Genomic DNA, 24793 nt, shown 5'->3' with positions numbered 1-24793 from the left:
GCAACTTCTAGTGTGCTTTGAACAACCCTTATCGGCTTTTGTTGGATCAGAATCCGCGATGGATACCCAGGATACCAGATTCGAAGCAGCGAACAACGTGCGTACATAATACGCAGGTTCGGTAGACCTCGCTTCGAAAAACACATAATCAAAAGAATCTTCAGCTCCCACTCGCAACACAATTGCAAAACTCCTGCCCACAAACCATATGACAACTGGTAGCGTCACTGGTACAGCCATGAATCATTTCCGTCTCTCTACGAAACTACCCATCCTAAACTTTGAACGCTCGAACCAAGAAATTCGGTCTGTGTCCCGCCGCATACTTCGCCCTTATCTCTTCCATATTCTTCGCATCATTCGCCGCAATAATTTCTTCGCCCGTGACAGGATGATCCATCTTCGATTCCTCATGCGGGAAGAAATAGTTGAAACCATAGTAGAACACTCCCGCTGCGAAGAAAGAGTAGACGTAACCGATTGCGAAGCTGTATGAGTGGTATCGTCAGCAAGAGGGCAGAATGTGGTGGGGTAAGTGGAGGGACGTACAGATGTTGCCCGCCAATTGAGACGCCAGTCGTTCCACCGCCCGCCCGCTGAATGTTATCGGCAAAGCCTGGAAGCGGTGGAATGCAGCCGATGAAGAAAGCTGCGACGGCGCGCCAATTGGAGGCGAATTTGGGTGAGTAGCGGTATATGCCGTGGAAGTTGTACATGTCTGGGACTGAGACATTTCTGTTGCGGACGAGGTAATAGCTAAGACGAAGTCAGTCTCTTGGTCATGAGGCTGTGAAAGGGCTCTTGGACGTACTCAGCAATCAGGATCGAAGTCATCGGTCCCAAGAAGATGGTATATCCACTGAGGAAGGCGAGGAACTTGGCTGCGGAGGCGAGGATTTTCCACTATGATGCTGTCAGCAACAAGCTCCTGAATGGTGAAGCCACATGAAGGTACAGGAACGAAAGCCCAGCTACCAATGATCGCAGCAAGAATTTGTCCACGTCGAATGTTGATATACTTTGGCGCGAAAGCCATGAGATCATTCGCGGCGCTGATCGAGTTGGCGGAGATGTTGATTCCAAGAGTGACGATGATGAGACCGATGGCAGCGAACGCGGCAGCAGCGCGTCCACCTGAGGAGCCAGAAGCCATCCACAGATCGAGGATCTCGACAGGATTCCAGATCACACGGCCTATATGGTAACAGTCTTATCAGCATCTTGATCAGAAACAACGCAGAGGTATTGGGCCTTACCGTAAGCAGTCTCAGCGGCCGCTGCAGTGAAGATACCCAGCAGACCAACGATAGTGAAAATGACAGGGACGACGATAACTTGCACATTCTGCGCGCTCGGCTTGTTCGCGTAACGTGAGAAATCGGCAATGTTCAGGCCCAAGGTAGCATAGTTTCCGAGGACACCATTGAGGTCTGGAAGGGAAGTCAGTGGCAGAACTCAATGTTGGCCCGTTCGAAAGGATGCTCACTGGAGAAGAACGCCCATGCCAAAGCAGAGCCACCAACAGTATTGCCTCTCGTAACGACCTCAGAATTAGAGATTGTGCCACCGGCCCTTCGTAGTGTGTCGCCGAAGACGGCGAAGAAAACGATCGGGGCAATGATACTCTTGAAGCCGAAGAAGTATTGGATCTGAGGAGTCCTGTGTCAGCCCCCAACTGCCATCTTGGGAGAGGTGAGCTCACCTTTGTGTATGGAATACACAAGAACGGTAGCTGAATCAAGAAGTAGATGAAGAACGCGATCATTCCAGATGTCGAGATGCCTTGATCTTCAGGTATCGTGTTCTTGATGTTGGCGAAGCTGGGCCAGATCGCGGTCAACAGAACTGCCGTGCATTGTCCGCCGACTGTGGTTTGCACACTGCGATGGCATCAGTATTTCATCGGCCGTCGATCTACAAGCTAGACATACCCAAGCCAGACAATGGCCAGAACACAACGTGACAGCACGACGAAGTAGCTGAAGTAGTAGCCGAAGGGCATACGTGCTAGTACCGGGAAAGGTGTGTGAAGCTGTGCATGTCAGTGTCGTTCCAGATTTGAGGCGAGTTGGGGATTTTGTACAGTTGCACCAATTCTGCCATTGATAGTGATCACGATACCCATGATCGCGTTACCCAGGACACACGCGCCGATGGCCAACTTCCAGCTGAGACCTACAGCGATCATGGAAGATGCTGCGCATTCAACATCAGTACCTTCACATCCTGATCCGTATATCGTCAGAAGAGCTGAACGCCTTACCAACTTGCCAGTTCGACACGGCCCACGCATCAGCCATCCAATACGCAACGTAGGCAGCCCATGTCCAGGTACGCTTCGACGGAGGAATGGGATCAAAGTCGGCATTGGAAGCGCTTTTCGTCGTCGCGAAACTGCTCTCTTCTTGACGGACTGTGAGGCTGAATCCAGGAAGTCTATGGCGAAGTGCTCCTACGTGGCCGACCTCGGGTTCAGTGGCAGAATGAGGTGGTGAGCTCGCCTTGACCTCATAGAAGGGTCCTTTCTCGCCAGAATCCATGTTGGGCGATATGAAAGTGCTTGTCTGAATGTCGGAACCAGGTATCGGATTTTACTGCGATATATGTGCTACGACACGCGACTGCGTCCAAACCTAGTGGTGATAAGTTCATGCAGGGCCGTGGCAAAGGCGTTCGAGAAGGTCGCTGGCAAGGCTGATTTTCGGGCTAGAGATTGGTTGATGAACGTCTTCAATCAGCTGGATAAGGGCTGGACTTTTGGAAGGCATAGATAACGACCTCGTGGCCAATCCTTGCCAAGTGAGCACACGAGCACACTAGCAATATGCGGGCAGCCATTTTCCACGAGGGAAGCACATCGTGGGGTCGCTGTGGCGTGCGTGATGTGCGATCGCCCGTGGAGGGTGGCAGCATGCTCCGCGGTACAGCAGGACCTAGGCATCACCAGCAGTGGATTGACGGCGTGAACGGTCATGGTGCAGCTGTGTGTCGTACAAAGGTGGGGACTTGTTCTTACTCGATGGGAACTGCCAACCTCAGAAGCCACGAGGCGCGCGCGATAAGGCCTGCGGCGATATAGCTATAACTCACCAATCGGCGGAGCCTGAGAATCGGCTTCTCTACAGAATGGAAGAGCCGCGTGCATTTTGAGTTTCATGATCCCGAAAACCTCGTGGCTGGCCATCGTCAAAGTTCGCCAGCTTCGACTGGTCCTTCTGGGGTTTGTCTAGGATTATGTTTTGCAGCAGGAGATGGTCTCCATGTTGGTGGATGTCTGCGAGGAGCATCTCCTCGGCTCCTGCTGTTTGGGCTCGGAGAAACGTGACGCCGCGATATGGCAAGAGGCACTCGAGCTTTCGAACGTTGACGTTTCTGGCTCGTCAAGAAGTCAACAAGTAATCTCGTCAAGCTGCCACCGGCAAATTTTAAGTCCATTTGGATCCGCATGAGGACTTTCACCTTTTGGCCAGCCTGGAGAAGCACGCTTTGCTCCTGGAGTCAGTGCTGTCAACACGATACCGTGATCAGCTCAGTCAAATGCAGCACCCGCACTTGCACTACTGAGCTCGAGCTGGTCGTCGTCGCTGGAGGCCAATGACAAGTTTGTTGGGGCGATAGGTCTGCAGTCTGACATTCTGATGAACAAGCCTGACAAGCAACAGCGTTGTGCAGTATTTGCAGTCGTGGCCCTGGGCCGGATTCCGACGTCGGCGAATGCAAGAATGAAAGCAAAGCCCAGCTGCCTTTTCTTCCTCGCCGCTTCCTGCTTTCACGCTCGCAACTTCGCTTTGGAGTCTACAGTCCGAGAGAGTGGCAGGTGCTACGAGAGAAATCACGCTCTGACAGCTGCAGTGAGCACCTTCGACTTGAAACCACTTACTCGTAGCCTTTGGTGAGCTATACAGATCTGGAACGCATATTTCCACAAGCCCGTGCCCAATAGCAATCGGCCGATAGAAGTCGCTATTTGAGAAACGAGACATCTGCAATTGATGTGAAACTGTTAGTTGCAAGACTCTGGGATCCCAAAGAGCGGATGATTGGAGCCTTGACAGCCGTCATGTTCGTGCTTGTGAAACGGCCGTAAATTGTGCGAAGAGCTTCGCCAGTGTCCTGGGTCTTTATCGAGACTGTACTTTCGACCGAGTATCCCGCGGTGTCTTATACAGAACTCACTAACTTAGAAGCGCGCAGCGGATCTGAGGCACTTCCGGCGCTTGATGGAGCGGTGCTCCAGTGCATGTTGTGAGTGTACCACTGCATGTCTTGTGGAACATTGACACACTATGGCGACCGAACCACGAATTTGCATCACGTTCACGTGGTATGTGGGTAGAGCAATTGCTTCACATCGTGGAGACGGCCTGCGAATGTTGTACTACAATTAAGCTTACTGTTGACCAGTTTCTTGATCGAGGGCAATCAGGAACGGCTTTACGTCTGAGCAAGAAGGCTTACGAAACAAGCATAATGGTGGCTCATGTGCTTGCTGCGCATACAAATAAACATAAGCATCAGGCCCGCTGTTTTTCACAGGATTCGAAACCTGTTCACGGAAATGGGCGGACATGCAACTCAGGCTTCGCTGCGCGGTGATACGTGCGTTCTCTGCCAGCACGTATCGTATGACAACCATGGCCACGGTTCTAGAATGCAACAGACTATGTTGCGGTGTTTTCGCAGTTTCTATTCTTTCCCATGAGAGGGCGGATTTCTTTCGGCCGTCGTTTGCCGCCGAATTCGTGTCGTGATGCCAGGCGTTTTCAAACATCCTACAGAGCCAAAATATTACTGAGTTCGCATATCGAATCGGGGCCTTGCAAGTGTGTATCAAATATGTAGTGCATGTAGTGCATGTAGTCTCGTGTCGTCGCCGTACTGCACGTTGCTTGGAAACCGCGGCAGTGGGACTGTATCGATCGGGAATTTGGTGATCCGAGAAGGCTGACCGCGAGATCCGCGTCTCACGACAGCACTAAACCACTCGCGGCCATGGCAGCACGCTACTCCGCGATTCTTGACGAGGTCTTGTGCGGGTTGGCAGTGGTGCTGTGCAAGTCTTAGCAGTGGGACGTCCTACTTCTGCCTTTGTCAGCGCTCCTCTGCCACGCGGCCACTCGCCATGTTCATGTTCTTTGTTGTACCATGACGACGAGACCCGTTGAGCGCCCGTCGCACAAAACCAGGCACCGCCACGCGCTCCTCTGACGCCGTCCCTGTCACAGGTTGGCGCTCGCGAGCACCACCCGCCCCAGCATGCACTTCGCACTCGGGCAGGCATTGCTGCTGCTGCTTTCCGCCGCTTCCGCGCAGACGCTGACACCGCTCGACACTGCCCAGAACTCCACCTTCCATCGTGACGGCATCCTCTTGGGCGTCTGGAACCAGCAGCAGTCCGGCCAGTCGGCTCCTCCTGCCGCCGTCTTCCCACTGAACCCGCTGACACAAGCGGCCGCAGAGAGCATTACAGTACGTGTTCACTCATCCTCATCCCCACTAGTTCTTGGATTCGCGCGGCGAGTGAGGCATTGCTGATCAAGGATCATTCCTGCGCTTATAGTCTACCGCCCTCTCGGGTGATATCATCCTCGCGAACAATCAGAACTCTCTTACCATCAGGACTGACTCGATCGCTCTCATATCCTGCGATCCATCGACCAGCAACCTCGGCCCGGAAGAAGTATTCAATGCTGCGAGAGCCCAGAATGCAACTGCCGTAGTCTTATACTCCACCTCTGCTCAGACTTGCAACGGTAGCGACTTTGGCACTTACCAGAACATCTTCACACTTGAGAGCTCGGATAACTCGAAAGAGATGTTGTCGGTCGCTGGGGACACGCAGGCATGGGCCGTCTTGGGCACAAGACAAGCCCTCAACAATGGCACGTCAGGCGGGTCGAACTCGAATAACAACTCCAATCCTTCGAATCCACTAGGACCGTCGCCGAGTACTGCTGTAGCCATGATCATCCTTTACTCGATCACCGGCGTCATCACCGCATTGTTCTTGTGCATCATCATTACTGGAGCCATTCGAGCCCATCGACATCCAGAACGATACGGACCACGCAATGTTATCGGACGCACGCGACAGACTCGTGCACGAGGACTGGCACGAGCGATGCTCGACTCCCTACCTATCGTCAAAGTCGGCGATCGAACAGGTGGAGACCAGACAGTCGCAAAACCTACGGATATTGAACTCGAGAACGGGCAGCAGCACGGTCCAGTGGAATACGTGGGCGATCAAACGAAGACTACTCGAGGCACCACGGATAATGCAACCACCGGGGCTGGAAACAGCACAGCACAAGAAGCCAATGGACAGGCTTCGAGCACCGGTGCCGCTGCAGGTGGCATCGCGCCTGCCGACAACACGACAGAACGCAGCGCTTCTGCGACACCTGACGAGAGCTCGAACCAAGGTTGCAGTATATGTACCGAAGACTTTGAGGTGGGAGAAGATCAGCGAGTATTACCATGCGACCATCGCTTCCATCCTGCTTGCATCGATCCTTGGTTGTTGAACGTTAGTGGTACATGTCCGCTGTGTCGAATCGATTTGCGACCTCCAGAGGCCGCGGAAGACGCCGAGGTAGACGAGCACGGAAATCCGATTGTCCCAGATGCCAACCGGGAAGGACTTGCGCCACCATTGGAGAACGGCGAGGGAAGCCGCGGAGCGAGAGTGCGTAGAAGCATCATGTTGGGTATCCTCGGCGTGGCAAGACCTGAGCGCATGTCACGCGAGGAACGTGTCGCAGCGCTGCGCAGGTACCGAGAGAATGCCGCCGCGACAGCTGAAGCACAGAGACAAGCTTCTGTCACGAGTGGGACGCAAGCCGAAGAGGAAACCAGCAGACGAAGAAGATATCGTGATCTCTTCAGAATCCGAACACGACGCACTGGAGAGCCAGAAACCCTGACGGAAGAACCTGTCCGAGAAAATGCTGCGAATGCTTCGACGTCGAATGAGGCACGAAGTACTTGAATTTTTATTTGATTTGAGCGTGGCGTTTGGGCGGTTTATGGACGAAATTTGCCAAAGACTGTGCATATGGGTGGCGTGCGAATTTGTCAGAAGCGAAGCTATGTGTATGATGTGACGGACGAAATTTGTTGCATATGTGCATAGAGTGGCAGGAAACGAACGAACGAACAGAAAAGGGAAAGTGTGGTTCATAGCCCACTCAATCGCAATGTCTTTTGCAGATGTGGCCCGCGTACGATGTGCAGAATGGCGAACAAGCAGTCGGATGCGTACGCAGGTACTGACTACATCACAGATTTCCCTGGGCTTGGGACCTCCTACACTCGACCTCTCTACTTCTTCTCCTCCTCAATCTCAACCTCAACCAACTCCGCCACAACCCTCTTCCCATCGACATTCTTCACAAACGTAGTAACTAAACTAGTCTTTTCGATACTCTTCCCCGAAGCCAACTCCTTCGACGTGAAAACCGTCTTGTGAACAACAGCGCCTCCTACGCCATCTGGTGCAATCCAATGTGTTACGAAGTCGCGTATCGTCGCATGTTATCGGGGGGCACTAAGGGACCCTCTCTCGTATTGTCGGGCAAAAGAGGATACAAAACTATCTACACTATCGAATGGTACTATATAGGGGCTAGTATACAGGGTCTGGGGTCCCGGGTATATAGGAACCAATATACATGACTCACAGCAGGGCCCAGTGGAGTGTCAGTTCACAACACTCCCCTTGACAGTGCACTGGGGCTGTTCAATCCATCTCCTCATCCCAATCATCATCCTGATCATGTGCAACTAGGGCCAAGGCCTTTGAATCTGAGATCTTGTTCTCAGAGACCACCTTTATCATTCCTTGGGCCATTTCCAAGTATGGGCAGATTGAAACATAGTGCCCAGCTTGATTGCATAGCTTGCATCTCAGTCCTTGTCTGTCAGACATCTTGCTGTCTGATCTTCTTCCTCTGTGAGATGATGATCCTCTTGATGATGCAGCTCGGGCTGCAAAGGCCACAGGTGTGCTGCCTGCAGGCATGCTCACCTCTTTCTCCTGAAGGATTGAGAGTATGCTTTCAGGTGACAGTGAGGGTTGACCATCTATTGCATCTCTGATGGTAGACCATTGTTCTGGAAGCCCAGACAAGAGTACCTGTGCTCTTGCCTTTGGGTTTATGGCAGCAGCCATTTCAGGTTGGGCAACTTTGATCCTTTTGCCAAGTGCCTGAAGGTGTGTCCATGCTCCATCAATGCTCATGTCCTCTGCCTTTTGGAAACTGAAGTACTGCTTCAGAAGTTTCCTTCCTGTAGCTTGGTTGTCTGCATACTTCTTCTTCAGCTCTTGCCAAACCTCCTTTGCAGTTTGGAGTTCTGAGACCAGCTCTTCATCATCCTCCCCTATGCACAAAGATATCCACCAGATTGCTTTGTACTGTGACTTTGGGGTGATGGGTGTGTGTGTCTCATGGGAGATTGTGTGATACAGGTCTTCTCCCCTCAAGAAGATTTCCATCCTTCTGAACCATCCTTCTGCATTGTCCTTGCATAGGATTGGGCATGGTCTTTTCTGAAGTCCGGAGGATTTGTCTTGAGTATCCATTGTAGTCTTGTAGAATTAGTATTGGGTCAGATGGAAAGTTGTCCTTCTGTCCCAAGGAGAATCAAAGCGGGGAAAAGTCAAATGATTGCAGGGTTCTTCCTATACATGGGTCACCCTCTGTCCCTCCTCAGATTAGAGCCTCCTGTTGGAATGATCCGGCCATCAAGCAGCCGTGCTTTCCTGCTGGCATATGGGAATCAAGGGAGCATACCACTTTGGCACCCTCCAGCTCAGGACTTCCTGTAGCTATCCCATAAGACAAAGGTAGGTTCATGACTCCTCTTGATCCTGGATTCACCATTGGCCTCCAGAGGTAGTGAGAGGTTCAGGCAGTCTCTGAAGTGTTATGAGCCATCAGCAGTCCATGTCAGAACTGCCTTGCAACTGCTTCCTCCCTGAACATAACATATCTGGTATAAACCAAGCCTTTGGTTACTGCAAGATCTTCCTTTGAGAGTTGGCAAGTTCTCCCAGCACCAGAGATAAGGTACTAATCCAGACAGCTTGGGGTGCAGTCTCTGAAGTGTTATTCTGCCAACAGCAGGTTTGGTGTACTGCAGGTTGCTGTTACACTTTCTGCAGCCCTCTGTTGCAACATCCTCTCCCCTTGTTGTCTGTCTTGGTGTCCTCACTCTAACTATCATTCCTCAATGCTCTTCTCTCTTCTGCATTTGGTCTCAGCTGCAGGTGGGCTGGCTGCAATTCTGCATGCAGCTGCACCGCTGTTTTCAGTCCCTCAGCTAGGGTCCATGGGGTCCTACACCCAGTTGCAATCTGGGACTCATGTTTAACCATGGAAAGGGTTTTGCTCCTTCTTTATACAGGGGCACATTGTCCTTTGTCCCTGAGCACAGAGGGCACAGTCCTTCCTCTGTGTGCCTGTCTTCACCCGCAGGCTCCTGGCGCAGTCTCTGCTGCTACTGTCCCTGTTTATACAGCCACAGCTCGGGCTGTTTCCTTGCTCTTCTAGCTCGGTGTCTCGCTGTTGCCAATAGCGTTCCTGTTGTCCTGCCTTCGGCTTCCGTACTCTGTCGGTGAACCGCGCCTCGCCTTCTATCGGAGCTTGGAATACAATAGCGCTAACCCGGGCTCATAACCTGTTACGAAGTCGCGTATCGTCGCATGTTATCGGGGGGCACTAAGGGACCCTCTCTCGTATTGTCGGGCAAAAGAGGATACAAAACTATCTACACTATCGAATGGTACTATATAGGGGCTAGTATACAGGGTCTGGGGTCCCGGGTATATAGGAACCAATATACATGACTCACAGCAGGGCCCAGTGGAGTGTCAGTTCACAACACAATGCAGTAATTCTTCATTACTGTTCAAGGTAGTGGAAAAGTTTGATCGAACCCATTGGACTCCGCCTTTTAAGCCGTGGATGTCGTGAGTCGTGTGGTTGATTCTACGAGCGTAAGCATTTGTGCAAGAGGGTGACGCTTGATGGGTTTGAACGTACTTTACTGTGAAATCCAGATCGACGGTTTCGGAGAGTGTTTGGGAAGAGAGATTATCGTCGGGTTGGAAGAAGACGAGTTGGTTCCATTCTTCGACCCATTGGCCGAGGGAGAGGGTGTTTGAGAGAGAGGCAGACATTTTGGGTGGTTGGTTGAATGGTTGATTGATCGGAAGCTGACGACTTTTCTTGTGAGGCTGATGGGAGATACAGGTGAAAGCGCTGTCACTCGGCTCTTATAGGACTGCATCGACTGCTTGACCCGAAAAGGCAGTCGGAGGGTATCTAGGCCGAAGCATCATGCTTGGATGGCTGGGCGGAGTTCCGCTTCATCACCTTGTTCACTGCGGACTTCCGCAACCTTCGTTCCTTTCAACGCTTACTGTCCCCGCAGAAATGATCTCCAAGAGATCTCAAGTACACGCCACTTCGACGGATGTCTTAGACACGGATCAGTGGCGGAAGTACGTTTGTTCGCCTCACAGGGGCGAAAAGTATGACGAATTTTGTTCTGATAAGATGGGAGATCCCAGCATTCCAGATGGCACATGCCCGATGATGTTCAATAGTCAGCGGGTCGAACGACGCTAGGCATTCCACACAATGTTGAGCAGTTTAGAACCTCAGACTGTCGAAACCAACTATCAGGGAGCATATGAATATCAATCTCCACGGCTTGAGAGATGTGTCTCCCACGAAATTGTTGTCTTCACCACCCGATATTGCCTCTTTGTTCCTTGATGAGCACCAGTAGACATTTACTTGGCCACGGGTTTTGTCGAGATCAGACAAGTATATATGCAATCATTGCATGCGTCCCCTTCCTTCTGACCGCTACACCTCCCGTACACTCTTTTGATTTCATCTATACGCATCACAGAGACATCCTATAAGCATATTTCGAACTCAGGTCAAGCTCATGTCTATACAAGAGCTAACAGAACCCAATGTCGACTGTGGCTCCTTACTCACTGAGAAAAGTCCTTCATAGAGTGCTCACAGTCGGGATTATTTTCCTCATAGGGAAGATTTCGACTCTGGCAATATGCGAGATCCGAACCTCACCTACCCGATCCATCCACTGGTCCAGACATTGGCGGAAAACGAACGTAGTCTACCGGCTATCCTTCCATGGCATGTCGACTGGCATCGCTACTATTGGAGAAGAAGGCTTTGCCATTCTTCCATTGCATTCTCGTTGTCGGAGACTCCTGACAAAGCCGAACACAAAAACAATGGCCTTATGCGACAAAGACTGATGTCTTTATTCGCTGGATGCACAATGTGCTTGTTTTCTTTGTCTGGTCCAACAATGCCTCAGGGAGAGAAGAACATTGTGTGATATATATTGCGTTCAGATGCCCGGTATGGTTTCAGGACATGAACACACACTCAACCATTCTCACGAGACAACTGGAACTTTCAATCTTGCTGGTCAAGGTCAATCACAAACTCATTCAACGTTCCGAATACACAACATCATTATCCAACAATGTCTCCACGAGCCCAGCACAACATCAAACATGGCAACAAGCCAGGTGAGCTGAAGCAAGCATGGTTGCAGCAAGTAGCTCAACGCGTGAATCTGACTAGTGAGCAGATCCTGAGCGGCGAATCGAAGAACATAGCCTGGGGCAACCTGCTCCAGCTTCTGGAGAAATTTGACTCCCATGAGATTTTGGAGAAGGCAAACCGCAATCGCGATGCTGACGATGAGCTCACGGAACGGTTGCTTCGTAACCGATGCTGCGTGGCAATTGAAGGCTGGTCCAAAATTACCGGAGATCAGACCGCAATTCGACTCGAGTTCCTTTTGAACGATCGCCGTCAGAGGAACGGACTCAAGCCGCTCGGAACATCGTGGTTCCCCAAAGAGTCGCTTACAACGAGGCTGAGGGAGCACTTGATAGACAAGAGAGTGAAGGACCCTAGTCTTGTGAATCCCGATCTGTGGGCACCGTGGAACCCAGTCGACGAAACCAAGCCGAAGTTCGAGTTTACCAGACGGTGGTATGACCCTTCCATTTATGACAGATCGCCCTTGGAGATAAGCCAACTGCGAGAGTCGAGGAAGCGACAAAAGTGCAACCCATCGACGACGCAGCCGCGGCCAGGAGAATCGACCCGATCGGACAGCCCAATTCCGAGCAATGGTCGTGCACGCATGATGCCTTCGAAGACCGCCCCTGCTGCTCGACCCGGTGCGGTCAAGGCCGATTCAGAGCCACCGCTGACGCCCTTCATGGCTACGTTGGCTGGAATCTCGAAGAAGCAGCCAGCGTCAACGAAGCGCAAGCACGAAGAGCTCGAGGAGGGAGAGATCCGAGAGTAAGTGAATTCCTCGGCCATACGATGGTAGACTAAGTTAACATGTCGCGTAACCCTCCGCTCGAGACAACAGAGTAATTCTGCCTTTGGTAATCGAATAATATTGCATTGCATTGAACGCATTTCCTGTCATTCTTCTCAACTGTAACTTGTGATCTTTAGCACTTGTTATGATTTCTTGTACTCACTGTTACAAGGCAGTAAATTGCTCTAGTGCCTCATCATCAAAAGGCTTGCTGTGGACGTAGCAGTGTGAGTGCCTCTAGTAATGGCGATGAGCATCGTGACTGCCTCGTCTCGACTTGCACTTGAAAAGTCAATGCGCAACACACGATCCCGCTGCTGCGCCTGGTGGCCTGATGCAAAAGCATAGGCATGCAGTAGCTGGGCATTGTGAATTGCGCACTGCATGGTCAGACCTCAGCGCAAAGGGCATGTACTGCCACGACTGCAGAGGTCTCGCCGGCCCAACGCGTGCGGACCACTCTTGCCATGTTATGGAGGTCGCTCCAGATCTGGCGTCGTTGATGGAAGTGTCTAAATTGAGATCTTGCACGGGGAGCGGTGATGTGGCGGTCGGCGTAGATCAATTTGCCGCTCTTTCGCCAGACGTGAAGTTTGACTTGCGAACAGGGGCTCCCAACAAGCCAACAAGAGCGATTCGTATGCTGCCAAGAGCGCCCGATGTGTCACGTATGCAGGTCCCGCGGCATTTGGGGTGAAGCGTGGAGCGCCACCAGAGGACTTTGCGACGGCCTGCAGCGATGCGCGACGCAGGAGCGGCGTGACAGCGTTCTTTGTTGCGGTGTTGATGGGCGATGAAAGTGCTTTGTGCTGGCCAGACACGAGGTTCGAATCTTTTTTGGCAGGCGGGCCGCTCGGGGACGACAGGGATGTTTCGCTTGGCCGCGCTAGGAGGCCGACACGTCGACTCACGACGAGGAATGCGCCTTCCACGCCCCAACCGCGCACCGATCATGAAACAGCGTTGTGCGCGCGCGCAAGAGTGCAGGCGCGAAGGTGCACGTCGCACCAGCGATCGTCGGCGTTCGGCGGGCATGGCCTGCGCTTCTGTACATGTACCATCTCACTTCTAACTTCTTGCCCCTTCTCTGACCCACCATCTTCACCTTTCTCACATTCACCGTCTGTCCATACCTACGAGTATGAATTCCTGTGCAGTCCTCCGGCAGTAACTTCGCAGAACTCAGTAATCACGACATCTCGCGATTGTCGCTCGCGCCTCATCAGCAGCAGCTTCCATCCACATCCGACCATCCGACCATTATCATGGCCACCAACGCTGTCGACATGGCTGCAAAGACAGAACCGACTGTGAACGTCGAGAAGGGAGCCCCGAAGGAGGGTAGTATCCCGACATCCTCCCATGGCTCCTCCACCGCACACCAAGTCGAGGAGGGTTTCGTGCCACAGCCCATGTACCACGTACCCACCTACCACTCGGTCGACATTGAGGACTATTTCAGAGGGCCGCGCGATATCAACCGACACTCGAAATGGCCGCAGTTCATGCGCTTGCACGGCTCCATCGCCCCAAAGATGATTCTGCCTCTCACCTTTCTGGCAGCTTGGGCAAGTCTGATTACGTGCATTCACCAGCTGGTTCATACTCTCGCCGTCGACTCGGTTCTTCTGACCGTCCTGGGTTTTGTGGTCGGTTTGGCGCTTTCGTTCCGCTCTACCACTGCGTACGAGAGGTTCATCGAGGGCCGCAAGTACTGGGCGCAGCTCATGCTCAACGGCCGTAGCTTGGCGCGTCTGATCTGGGTGCACACTTCTGAGTACGTGTTCTGTGGCGCTGTGTTGTCGCAACCATTAACGATGTAATAGACGACATGCACAATCCGAAGAGCTCGGGAAATATGATCTCCTGGCCAAGGTCTCCGCCCTTCAGCTCATCAACGCCTTTGCCGTCGCCCTGAAGCACCGTTTGCGATTCGAACCCTCCACCGATTATCCCGATCTGAGTCCTCTTGTGGGCAACCTTCACGTGCTTGCCGCAGACGCCGATCAGACCATGCTGCATCAGCGCCGTATGTCGAAGCTGAAGTCAGCTGGCCAGTTCCTGGGCGTACCCATGGCCGAATCAAATCCACGAAAGCTTATCAAGCGCTCCAAGGACAACCTGGGCAACACCCCTCTGGAGATTCTCACATACTTGTCTGCATACGTCGAGAGTACTATTCACAACGGCACACTTACCATCGGAGGTCTCCAGTCGCAAGCGATAACACAGCTGTTCAACCTTGGTGATGTCCTGGCTGGCTGTGAGCGCGTTGTCAACACACCACTCCCAGTGGCGTACAGCATTTCCATTGCACAGATCACATGGGCGTATGTTCTCATGTTGCCGTTCCAGCTCGCAAACAAGCTCGAGTGGGTCGCGATCCCAGCAACTATCATCGCCGGCTACATCATTCTTGGACTTGCACAGATCGGTCGCGAGCTGGAAAATCCTTTTGGCATGGATGTGAACGATTTGCCCCTGGACTCTTTCTGCCACGAGCTTGCCAACGATATCGATGCTTTGACTGCTCTGCCACCTCCAAATGACACCACACAGTGGATGCAGAGCGCACAATCGAGGCCTCTCTGGCCTATGAGCAACATGGAGTTCAAGGCACTGGAGAGCCGGAGTGTTGAAGACATTCGTGCTGCGCTCCGAGCCAAGGCTGCGAGCCGTGATGTGAAGAAAGACCGAATGGCGACCTTTTACCAAAGTGACGCGTTGACAAACGAGGGTTAACGAGCGAAGAGACGACTGTACCAAAAACTTTCCATAAAAGTCTAGCGTTCTGGCATGGCGATGGTTGGACATGCAAAGTCCTGGGCAATACAGCTTCAACCAGGCACAAAATCTCAGTACCTTTCAAGCTTTCACTGATTCCCTCATTGTAGTGATATTGACAAACCGCCGTCTACCGTCACCTGCGCTCCACTAACAAACTTACTCAAATCACTAGCCAGAAACACCGCCGTCCCCGCCATATCTTCCGGCTCCGCGACCCTTCCCAACGGCGTTCGATTCTCAAGATACTTCAATTTCTCCGCATTCGCGAGATCGTCAGCAGCCAACTGCGTCCTCGTCGTACCAGGGAGAAGAGCGTTACATCGAATACCGAATTTCCCCAACGCACACGCTTGCGATTGCATCATACTCAGTACTGCAGCTTTTGTGGGTGTGTAATGGACTTGCTGGGCTCCACCGAGATGGGCGGAAATTGAGGAGATTCCGATTATACTTCCGCCAGTGTTTTGTTTCACCATTTGGTTTGCGGCGGCTTGGGTGGAGAAGAATGTGCCGCGGATGTTGGTGTGGAGGTGGGATGAGAGGGTTTCTTCGTCGAGGCTGGGAGGAGGATTAGCAAAGGGGACGGGGTTTTTATGTGGTCTGTTGACTAATTGACTGATGACTTACGTTAGGAATTCTCGGAATTGACTGACTCCAGCGTTTGCGACGAAGATGTTTAGTTGGCCGAATTTCTTGACAGCTGAGTCTACGAGACTGGTGCCGGTTTCTTTGAGGCCAATGTCGCCAGATACGCCTAGGAGCTTCGATTTATCTGGGACTTCTTGCTGCAAGGTTTCGAAGTGCTGCTGAGAGGATGCATCGCCGAGATGGTTGACTGTGACGGAAGCACCTTGTCTGAGAAACTCGATTGCGATTGCCCGGCCGATTCCTGTGACGCCTCCGGTTATTGCTGCGACTTTGCCTGCGAGGAGTTGGGACATTGTGATATTTGAGTGGTTTGGAAAGTGAACAAAACATTCAGGAAGTATATGCAGTGACGGACGGACGGACAGAAATGGCAAGCCGGAGCCACCTACCCCAGCAATATCGGCTCGGCGATTGAATCTGGAGACATGTGGGTATCGTGGGGCTCATGGAGACTGCTGCTGCTGCTGCTGCACAGCTGCATGTGCTGTGCTGTGCTGTGCAACAATGGAGCAACATGATGCAGCACCTCCTCACGCAATGCGTGTGATGAGCTGACCGAGGTCGTCAAGGTCTTTCTCATGCCTCTTGACGGCAGTACATCATTGTCCTTCTCATAGACAAGATAACGAGTAGCCTTTGACAATGCTTACTCGTTGCAGATCCTTTGCACCCGCCATCAATAGGCGACCGCCAGGCATCTGGCGTCTTTCACAATCTTCTCGCTATCACGTCAAAACATTCAAGCTCAACACTGGCGCAGAAATCCCATGTATCGGTCTAGGCACATTTCAAGATCCCGAACAACAAGAAGATGCTGTAGCGAGTGCTCTCAAACTAGGCTATCGCCATATTGACACGGCGAGAGTGTACTGCTCCATCCACCATTCCTCGCGAACTCACGTTCCGCTAACAGCTACCCAGCTACGACACCGAAAAGCAAGTTGGCGCCGGCATTCGCCAAAGTGGCATTAAACGCGAAGAGATATTCTTGACGACCAAGCTCTGGTCCAACTCGCATCATCCCGATGATGTAGAGTCAGCTCTTGATGAGTCTCTCGAAGATCTGCGAACAGACTACGTTGACTTATTCCTCATGCATTATCCCGCGACATTCAAGCGCGGGAAAGCCCGATTCCCTCGCGAGGATGCTTCGGGGGATATGCTTATGGGAGAAACGAATTATATTGATGCTTGGTTGGCGATGGAGAAGCTCTTGGTTACGGGAAAAGTGAAAGCAATCGGCATGTCGAATTTCAGTAGAGCCGAGATGGAGAATGTGTTGGAGAAAGGCAATGTTGTAAGATGGCCCACCAAGAATGAATTGTCAGATTTTGCTGACACAGAATGAAGGTCCCTGCTGTTCACCAAATGGAACTCCATCCCTATCTCGCCCAACACGACTTCACTGCTTGGCACAAACCGCACGATATCCATCTCATTCAGTTCAGTCCCTTCGCGAACCAGAATACATTTTATAGGCATGGACAGAATATGCCCAAGTTGTTGCAAGATCCCATCTTACACGATATTAGTCAGAAGTATAAAGTGTCTGCTGCGCAGGTCGCTCTGAATTGGGGCATCTCCAAAGGGCGTTGTGTGATACCGAAGAGTACTGTTGTGAGGGAACAAGAAGAGAACTTGCGCAGTGTGGAATTTGAGCTGAGTGAAGAGGATATTAGGACGATTGATGCCATGGATCGGAAGCTGAGGTTCAATTATAAGGGATTGAATTATGGATGGAAGTTGTACAGTGATCTTGAAGGTGTGGATTGAGCGACGTGCTTCGATTTTCTTAGTGAACAGCTGCACGCTCGCATCTGGGCTGAAGCTAGTGATAGCTCCATCCTGATGCGGATACCGTAGGGCGCCTGTGAAAATACATGTCAATAGATTGAGCTTAGCTCCACCAACTGTGGATGAGTATAAGAGCTGTCACCGCATACCATGCGCCCGGTCATAGAACGCTTCTCGGAACACACAAAGTCCACACCTCACGATCATGACAAAGCTCACCCTCCACCAAACCACTCGTTCCGGAAATTGCTACAAGATTCCACTTACAGCAGCTCTAGTTGGCACGAAAATCGACAAAGTCATCAATTACAACACACTCAAAGGCGAAACACGGACAGAACATTACCTGTCGAATATCAACAGCAACGGCAAAGTCCCAGTCCTCCAGATTAGCTCTGATACTTTCATGCCCGAAAGCAACGCAGCAATGTACTACATTGCCGACAAAAGCCCTCTGATACCCACAGATCGTCTGCTACACGCTCAAATGCTGCAATGGATGTTCTTCGAACAGTATTCGCATGAACCGGCGATCGCGGTCCTGCGATTTTGGGTCGCGATAAAGGGACTGGAAAATTGTACGGAGGATGACAAGAATTCTATACCTGCGAAGAGAAAAGCTGGTGAAGCGGCGCTGGATGTTATGGAGAAACATTTGAGCGCTGAGGGAGGAAGGAAATGGTTTGTTGGGGATGGGGTTACTTTGGCGGATGTGGCGCTGTTTGCTTATACGCATGTTGCGCATGAGTCGATGTATTTTGATTTGATGGACTGGCCAAATGTGAGAGATTGGTGTGAGAGGGTCAAGGGTTTGGATGGGTTTGTGAGTATGTTGTAGACGAAGTGGAAGCAAGTATGTCGGAGGGCCTCGTTCTCGTGTCAATTTCGCGTTGGAGCCGAGCCGATTCAGCCGGACTGACATGACTAAGCAGATTGCCCGCCTTCCTTGACTGCTCCGCTACTCCGCCGATGCACATTGTTGCACGTCTTTCCGTAGAGTCCAGAATCATCTTGTATCTAGTCACTGTCGGGGACACAGGTCCCGACAGTCTGACCTTGTCGCGGCCGCTGGAGCCTTAATACCTGAACGCTGAGCTGGACTTCATCTGGCAGTCACCTGCGAGGCTCACCAATCTTTCGTCCTCGGCCATCCGAAAACCTGGTCACGGCATAGCCATGGCTGTCAGCGAAGCAGCGCAACGAGTCGGACAAATCGCCGAGGTGGTACTCTGCCTTGTCGAACATCTAGACACGATTGACTTGGCCAGAGCACAGCGAGTGTCTCGAACGTGGCGATACGAGATCAATAGATCGCCAATATGCCAACAGAAATTGTTCAAGTCTCCCATCCCACTACACGAAGAAATAACGTATGATGACTGCCCCGATCCGTTAGGCTTGGTGGTGTTCCTCGAGGAGACAGACAATATCCTATACCAGTACGATGATTTCCTCTCAAACGACATAGTCGTGTCTTTCCATCCCATTCTAGGGGTGTATCGAAAGCCCGGTGAAAACATGAGTGGGAAAGTCAATTTCGAAAGACTTTCCGCTCCGTTGACTGGGGCTTCAGGCGAAATCTTGCTCACCCAACCTCCACAGACGGAGGCGATACTCAAAGTAGTTTATGTTTTCGATGAAGGACCTTACCTGGGCGCTCCGGTAGCTGTGGAGTATGACACACGCATCGAACGACAAGACTACGTTCGACTCCGCGATCTGAAGCGCGAATTGGACGACAACTTCCGAAACTCTCAGGATTCAGACTTCTGGGAATGGCTACCATGCCAATACGATGGACTATTTGCCGACAAGGCAGAGCCCCCAATAAAGCTCGACGATTACATCACAAGCTACGGGTGGCCCCGACGGGAAAGTGCGGAGGTCTTCTTTTCAGATTGCGTAGAAGAGGGGGACATTCTCGTTGTGCAGCTTCGCAAACAGCCTCGACGTCCTGACCCCAGAAGTGGCGAGGGTGGTAGCAAAGGGCTGATTCGCTACCTCTCATCTGCAGAACAACTTGCGTTATGTTGATATCTTATAAGAGGACGCTTGTCTATTTCATTGGCTCGAGGGCGCCCTCACGAAGCATCTGGAACTCCTGTACCTCTTTAACGAGCGGCTGGTAACCACCGAGATCCTTCGCGCTCACCCAGTTGCCATGCACCTGTAAATTTGTTAGCTACTCGGGCCGTAGAGGTATACGTGAGCAAGACAAACCTGAGCCTTCATATGCATGGGCAGCTGAACGAGAGCGACCTCCTCTTCAAAGGCCCTGGTATCCAGCACGACTATATCACAGCGATTCGCCTTCACCCGCTCGATCAGCGCCACAACCCAGCCATCTGCCTCCTCAGCAGTGTCATGCCGTGGAATGAAGATCGGTTCCTGGATATTTGAATCATCACCTGCATAGTACCACTTTGTTTCTCCGGTTTTGTTGTGCACCATAGCGAGACCGTTCAGTCCATGATAGATATTATCAGCCCCATTGGAGTTCCTCGGTATGAAAACATTCAACATCACATAATTATACTCACGACCCATCAAGCGCTCGTCGATCCGCGGAAATTCTGCCGGGCAATCCAGTACGACTTTCGGATCCTCCATCTTTGACCCCGCCGGAGCCTTCGTATCGATATGCCAGCGGACAAATTGTGCCTTGGCATCTGGCGCGGGCAGTGTACCGTCGTCCGCCGGAAAGAACGGGAAAGCATTATCGTGGACCAGCGATGACTCGGCCCAGATCTTGGAAGGATCGTTAGGATCTTCCCATGCACCAGCCGTGTGGATGGCCATAGCATTGCGCCACTCATAGTGTCGTACTTCCCCAGGAGCCCAACCGGCGGGAGGCGACGTGTGATTGCGAGGTACGACGATAATCGTGCACGGCCGCGAGTAATCCCAAGCATAGTGGTGACCACCGCGCTTCATGCGCTCTACGTTGGCCTCAAATGGCCAGATGAAGAGCAGCAGCCAGGATTTAGTGATTGCGCAGTCGTGGATGATGCCGGGTGTCTGCCAAGGCTGGTGGAACCAGAAGACGTTCTTGATCAGTCCCGAACGGTCGATTGTGTAGGATACGATATCTGTTGTGGCAAGGCCCTTTGCCTCATAGCCATATACGACTAATTCGTCGGTGTTCGGATCGTATTTGGGATGTGCGGAGAAAGTCTTTGCGTTCATTTGACCAAAGGGATCGTATCCTATCGTTTCCATCGTCTGCGGATCGACATGGTATGGCAAAGCACTCTCCTTAAGAGCTAACAGCTTGCCAGCCCACAGGACTAGATTCGTGTTCGCTGTCGAATCAACAGCTGCTTGCACACAAGGATGGTGGCTGTAAGGATTCCTATACAGGCCGAAAAGCGCCTTGCCAGCCCTCCTCTCCAGCATAAACCTCTGAGTCTTCACATATTTTGTCTTCATGTCAACTTTCCCATCATGGAACCGAAAAGCGGACATATTTCCATCGCCGTCCAGCGGCACATTGCCTTCGACCGGAGGTACGAAGGGATCAACCATGACTCTGTAGAATGTGCCATCGATCTCCTTGGGTATCTCGCCGTGCACTACGAGATCCGCGACCTCGCCCTCAACTCGAAAGGGAACATTGGAGCCATAGAGATCGACCGCTATCGGCCATTTGCTTTTGAGTTCTTTCTTGTGCGTGCTCGAGGCGCTTTTTGAATGAGATTTCAGGTCGAGCGGCTCATCGATTTTGTGGTCATTGGGCGAGTCGGCCCGGGTCGTCGCTACAGCTGCTGCCGCCATTTCAGGTATTGGAGAACGAGTGCGCAACGACTGGGAATTCTGTAGATGTATCTATGTGCAGAAGTCGATCATGATGACGAGCTTAGAATCTATATGAGCGTCCTCTTGCACCTGACACTGACAGGCTTCCCCTCGAGAACAGGCACATGGCATACCGGCAGTCGCACTTCAGCATCTTCGGCTGTTCCGATTAATATTCCTGTATCCTCAATCCTGTCCCTCTGACTGTTTCCCGGGGCTCCGCAGACCGCCAGACCGAACCGTCTCGTATAAGCACACAACGCCTTGCCTGCCATTGGCCCGGTTTGCATCGGACAACGTGTAGCCCTTGACACGGCAGTATCACATGTCTTCGGCAGTTGTCCCAGAGATGCAGGCACGATAATGTTTGCGTGGAGGAGTAAGCGTGTGTCCAGGGTATGCCGGTCTACTCCACAGACAACAAATCTCTCGTCACCGGACTTCACTTCTTGTTCTGCTTCGACTCCACATTCACACCTTTGTACGCAGCTCGAAGGAGACGTCGTCCATCTTTGCTCGAAACGGGCATCGGAAGTCGCATTTGTCATGTAGATCGAAATACTTCGGGCTCGCTGATACAACACGCAGATCGGCGAATTGCTGGAGGAAAGGAGCAGTCACCAGAGCCTGCACAATCCAGAAGCCTGACAGGTCTTTGCCAAGGAGCAGGCATGGAACCGCGTTATCTCCGCGACCCCATGGAGAAGAATCAGATCTTCGGAGTTGGGCTGCTATAGCACCAAGCATCCATCTCCTGCCCATCACCATATCGATATGCAGCAGTGCCAAAGTGTGTCCAGCCAAGTCGCTCATATAGCCTCGCAGCTGCTATATCCTTGGCTAACGCAGAGAGGACCAGTCGCGTACGCTCCTGTGCACCCCATGCCACGGCAGCTTGAACCAGCTTCGCGGCAACTCCTGATCCGCGACTGTCAGGATCAACAAACAGTCGTTCTAGAACTGCTATTGCATCATTCTGATGTGTTTTGCGCCAAAGCGCAACAGAAAGATCACTAATCTTCGCTTTTCCTATAGCAACATGGCCGACTATTTTGTTATCAGTATCTGCGACCCACGCTGAGGTGATGTCCTCATTGCTGAGGAAGGGTTCTGCTTGGGCGGTGCCTTGGACGGGATACCCGTCTCGGTCGTAGACTCGATCCAGAACTTTTACGCAGGCAGGAAGATCTTTGTGTTCGCGACGCCGGATCTTCACTCGCGGCTGGTGGTTGTTGGCCTCGCTGGCTTGGCACATTTTACCGCAACCAGAAGCCCAGACCGAGTGGCGGCAGCACGGTCCGGGGCGGAGAAGCAGAATCTTGATGTTTCAAGAGTCAGGATGAAACGCTGCGTGAACTCTATTGCGGACGTGGCCGGATGGAAACCTTCCCAAGAGAGCACGCGGCATGCGAGCTCCTCGTGGCGGTCGAGAATTTGTGACCACACCTCTCAAGTGCCGAGAATAATGATGCAAACAATGCAGGTTGCCCGACAGCTTTCTGGTGCTGATCCCCCGCGTGTGGATCCGACTTCCACCCTTGACCCTTTTTTGATTCCAAAGTCAAGCCTAACCGCTTATGCTGCTTACGTACATGCACGACCGCTGATCAAATGTATTGGGTTACGATTGCGAGAGTCGTTTGTCCAGACCCCAGCAATTCCAGTTCACTGTTGGGATCTGTCGTGCACTGCACACCTCGGGAATCTCTTGGCCATATAAATGCTATGTCGTCGTCATATTGTTTCGAGATCCAGAGTCATCGGAATGGCTATTCACGATCATGCTATTCATTTCGTTTCTCTAGGAATGGTGATCCTAGATGACATACATTTTTCGAATGGACGTGCTGAGAGCAATGTGCTTGGAGGCTCATGTGCTTTCAGCACACTTGGAGCATGCATGGTAGCTGATGAAGATACCCAACAGGTTGGGTGTTTTGTCTTGGGCGGTGACGATTTTCCTGGTGATGCGGAAGCCCAATTGCAGAGCTGGAATGTCAGCCTGAAGATTGACAAAGTACCTAAGCGCAAGTCAATGAGAGGCAAGTTACAATACCACGATGACAGTTTTCACAGTAAGTTCAGCTTTGTCGTCGCTTGTCATGTCTGCTGCTGAATACATCTGCAGACAAAACATTCGGATATACGACTCCAGTGCTGCAGCCGACTCCTGGCGACTTGCCTCAACCATTGCTCCATTCTATGGCATTTCACTTCCTATCCAGTCCTGAGAGACTCAAACAGCACATCGCCGAACTGCTCGATCTCAGAAAAGCGCAAGGCATCACGGCAAGACCACTGCTCATTTGGGAACCCTTGCCCACGCTCTGCAGGCCTAATGAACTGGCCGCTCACGTGGAAGCGAGCAAGCTGGTCGACATATTCTCGCCAAGTCATCTGGAGCTGGCAGCTTTATGCGGTCGATTGCAATCCGAGGTGGATCAAGCGACGTCCGAGGCCGGCCGAGAGCACATTCAGAGCTGTGTTGCCGCCTATATGAGCGACGAGGCTGCCGACGCACACCTCGAGCAGCTGTGCATCGTGCGGGCTGGCGAATATGGCGCCTTGATTGCGATTCGGTCACTCAATGCAGCGGGTGCTGTCCAGATCGATATGACTTGGGTGGATGCATTTTATGCTGCGGCTGACCGGAAGCGCGTGGTGGATCCGACAGGGGCTGGGAATGCTTTCCTCGGCGCTTTAGCGATGGAGCTGCTGCAGAACGACGGAGATGCGGTCGAGGCGGCTGCGAAAGCGAGCGTGGCGAGCAGCTTCGTGGTCGAGCAGGTGGGCTTGCCGATGCTCAGCCGAGACGCTACATCTGGTACTCTGCTGTGGAATAACGTGTCCTTGAAGGAGCGGCTGGACCAGTATGAGAAGAAGACGTGTTCGGGTTGATGTTTTTGCGTGCAGGTATATGCAACACTGCGTAATGCAACAGATAGCAGCTGTGGACCGGAATGACAGCAAGCAGCGGTAATTCTTAATATAATTCCAGGAACCAACCTTTTCGTCCAACGTTTCCATGGGAATGGTAGAGCACTGCAGCTGTAGCGCTTTTCAGTAACTTCCTGATTCAGCAAAGATTAGCAACATATGCCAGAGGCAACGACTTCACTGCTCTGCATCATATATCCGTGAGCACGAAACGATTGAATTTCGCTCGATACACGAGCGATTGCCGGTCGTTGTGCAAGATGCTGTAGCTTGAGCTCCTGTGCGCGATCAGGATGCACAGCTGAGACCCACTGGCGTGTGGGATGCATTGTGCGGCTGAATAGACTAGGATATGTATTACTACTGGAGAGAAGGGTTCGAGAGGCCGTCAGCGCAAACACAGCCGCGCTGACTTCAGGATGCGCTGCAATGTCTG

The 24793-nt window shown here is 52.1% G+C and overlaps 11 protein-coding genes across 11 annotated transcripts; 7 read left to right on the top strand and 4 right to left on the bottom strand.

Moving 5' to 3' along the window:
- Positions 1-274: 274 nt before the first annotated feature.
- On the bottom strand, positions 275-2540 carry CKM354_000097700 (uncharacterized protein; the record flags this gene model as incomplete). The annotated part of the gene is made up of 10 exons (XM_044796084.1): positions 275-488; positions 550-756; positions 812-903; positions 956-1194; positions 1257-1430; positions 1487-1649; positions 1703-1880; positions 1932-2032; positions 2084-2196; positions 2264-2540. The coding sequence occupies 10 exons, from the start codon at positions 2538-2540 to the stop codon at positions 275-277; spliced, it is 1758 nt and encodes a 585-aa protein (XP_044652019.1).
- A 2716-nt stretch (positions 2541-5256) lies between these two features.
- Positions 5257-6991, top strand: CKM354_000097600 (uncharacterized protein; the record flags this gene model as incomplete). Its single annotated transcript, XM_044796083.1, has 2 exons — positions 5257-5469; positions 5561-6991. The coding sequence occupies 2 exons, from the start codon at positions 5257-5259 to the stop codon at positions 6989-6991; spliced, it is 1644 nt and encodes a 547-aa protein (XP_044652018.1).
- A 4544-nt stretch (positions 6992-11535) lies between these two features.
- On the top strand, positions 11536-12375 carry CKM354_000097500 (uncharacterized protein; the record flags this gene model as incomplete). The annotated part of the gene is made up of 1 exon (XM_044796082.1): positions 11536-12375. One exon carries the CDS (start codon positions 11536-11538, stop codon positions 12373-12375), a length of 840 nt encoding a protein of 279 aa, XP_044652017.1.
- A 1286-nt stretch (positions 12376-13661) lies between these two features.
- CKM354_000097400 (uncharacterized protein) lies at positions 13662-15138 on the top strand (the record flags this gene model as incomplete). Its single annotated transcript, XM_044796081.1, has 2 exons — positions 13662-14173; positions 14223-15138. The coding sequence occupies 2 exons, from the start codon at positions 13662-13664 to the stop codon at positions 15136-15138; spliced, it is 1428 nt and encodes a 475-aa protein (XP_044652016.1).
- Positions 15139-15281: 143 nt separating this feature from the next.
- Positions 15282-16124, bottom strand: CKM354_000097300 (uncharacterized protein; the record flags this gene model as incomplete). The annotated part of the gene is made up of 2 exons (XM_044796080.1): positions 15282-15741; positions 15811-16124. 2 exons carry the CDS (start codon positions 16122-16124, stop codon positions 15282-15284), a joined length of 774 nt encoding a protein of 257 aa, XP_044652015.1.
- A 349-nt stretch (positions 16125-16473) lies between these two features.
- Positions 16474-17604, top strand: CKM354_000097200 (uncharacterized protein; the record flags this gene model as incomplete). The annotated part of the gene is made up of 3 exons (XM_044796079.1): positions 16474-16697; positions 16753-17128; positions 17182-17604. 3 exons carry the CDS (start codon positions 16474-16476, stop codon positions 17602-17604), a joined length of 1023 nt encoding a protein of 340 aa, XP_044652014.1.
- A 226-nt stretch (positions 17605-17830) lies between these two features.
- Positions 17831-18463, top strand: CKM354_000097100 (uncharacterized protein; the record flags this gene model as incomplete). Its single annotated transcript, XM_044796078.1, has 1 exon — positions 17831-18463. The coding sequence occupies one exon, from the start codon at positions 17831-17833 to the stop codon at positions 18461-18463; it is 633 nt and encodes a 210-aa protein (XP_044652013.1).
- Positions 18464-18801: 338 nt separating this feature from the next.
- Positions 18802-19659, top strand: CKM354_000097000 (uncharacterized protein; the record flags this gene model as incomplete). Its single annotated transcript, XM_044796077.1, has 1 exon — positions 18802-19659. One exon carries the CDS (start codon positions 18802-18804, stop codon positions 19657-19659), a length of 858 nt encoding a protein of 285 aa, XP_044652012.1.
- A 22-nt stretch (positions 19660-19681) lies between these two features.
- Positions 19682-21399, bottom strand: CKM354_000096900 (uncharacterized protein; the record flags this gene model as incomplete). Its single annotated transcript, XM_044796076.1, has 2 exons — positions 19682-19792; positions 19846-21399. 2 exons carry the CDS (start codon positions 21397-21399, stop codon positions 19682-19684), a joined length of 1665 nt encoding a protein of 554 aa, XP_044652011.1.
- A 730-nt stretch (positions 21400-22129) lies between these two features.
- On the bottom strand, positions 22130-22675 carry CKM354_000096800 (uncharacterized protein; the record flags this gene model as incomplete). The annotated part of the gene is made up of 1 exon (XM_044796075.1): positions 22130-22675. The coding sequence occupies one exon, from the start codon at positions 22673-22675 to the stop codon at positions 22130-22132; it is 546 nt and encodes a 181-aa protein (XP_044652010.1).
- A 510-nt stretch (positions 22676-23185) lies between these two features.
- On the top strand, positions 23186-24318 carry CKM354_000096700 (uncharacterized protein; the record flags this gene model as incomplete). The annotated part of the gene is made up of 2 exons (XM_044796074.1): positions 23186-23495; positions 23549-24318. The coding sequence occupies 2 exons, from the start codon at positions 23186-23188 to the stop codon at positions 24316-24318; spliced, it is 1080 nt and encodes a 359-aa protein (XP_044652009.1).
- Positions 24319-24793: the final 475 nt, after the last annotated feature.

Source organism: Cercospora kikuchii (assembly GCF_019650295.1).
Source record: "Cercospora kikuchii DNA, contig_00001, whole genome shotgun sequence".
In the NCBI taxonomy this organism is placed as follows: domain Eukaryota; kingdom Fungi; phylum Ascomycota; class Dothideomycetes; order Mycosphaerellales; family Mycosphaerellaceae; genus Cercospora; species Cercospora kikuchii.
The sequence above is the reverse complement of the archived record's forward strand: the minus strand, read 5'-3'. Positions and strand labels throughout refer to the sequence as shown.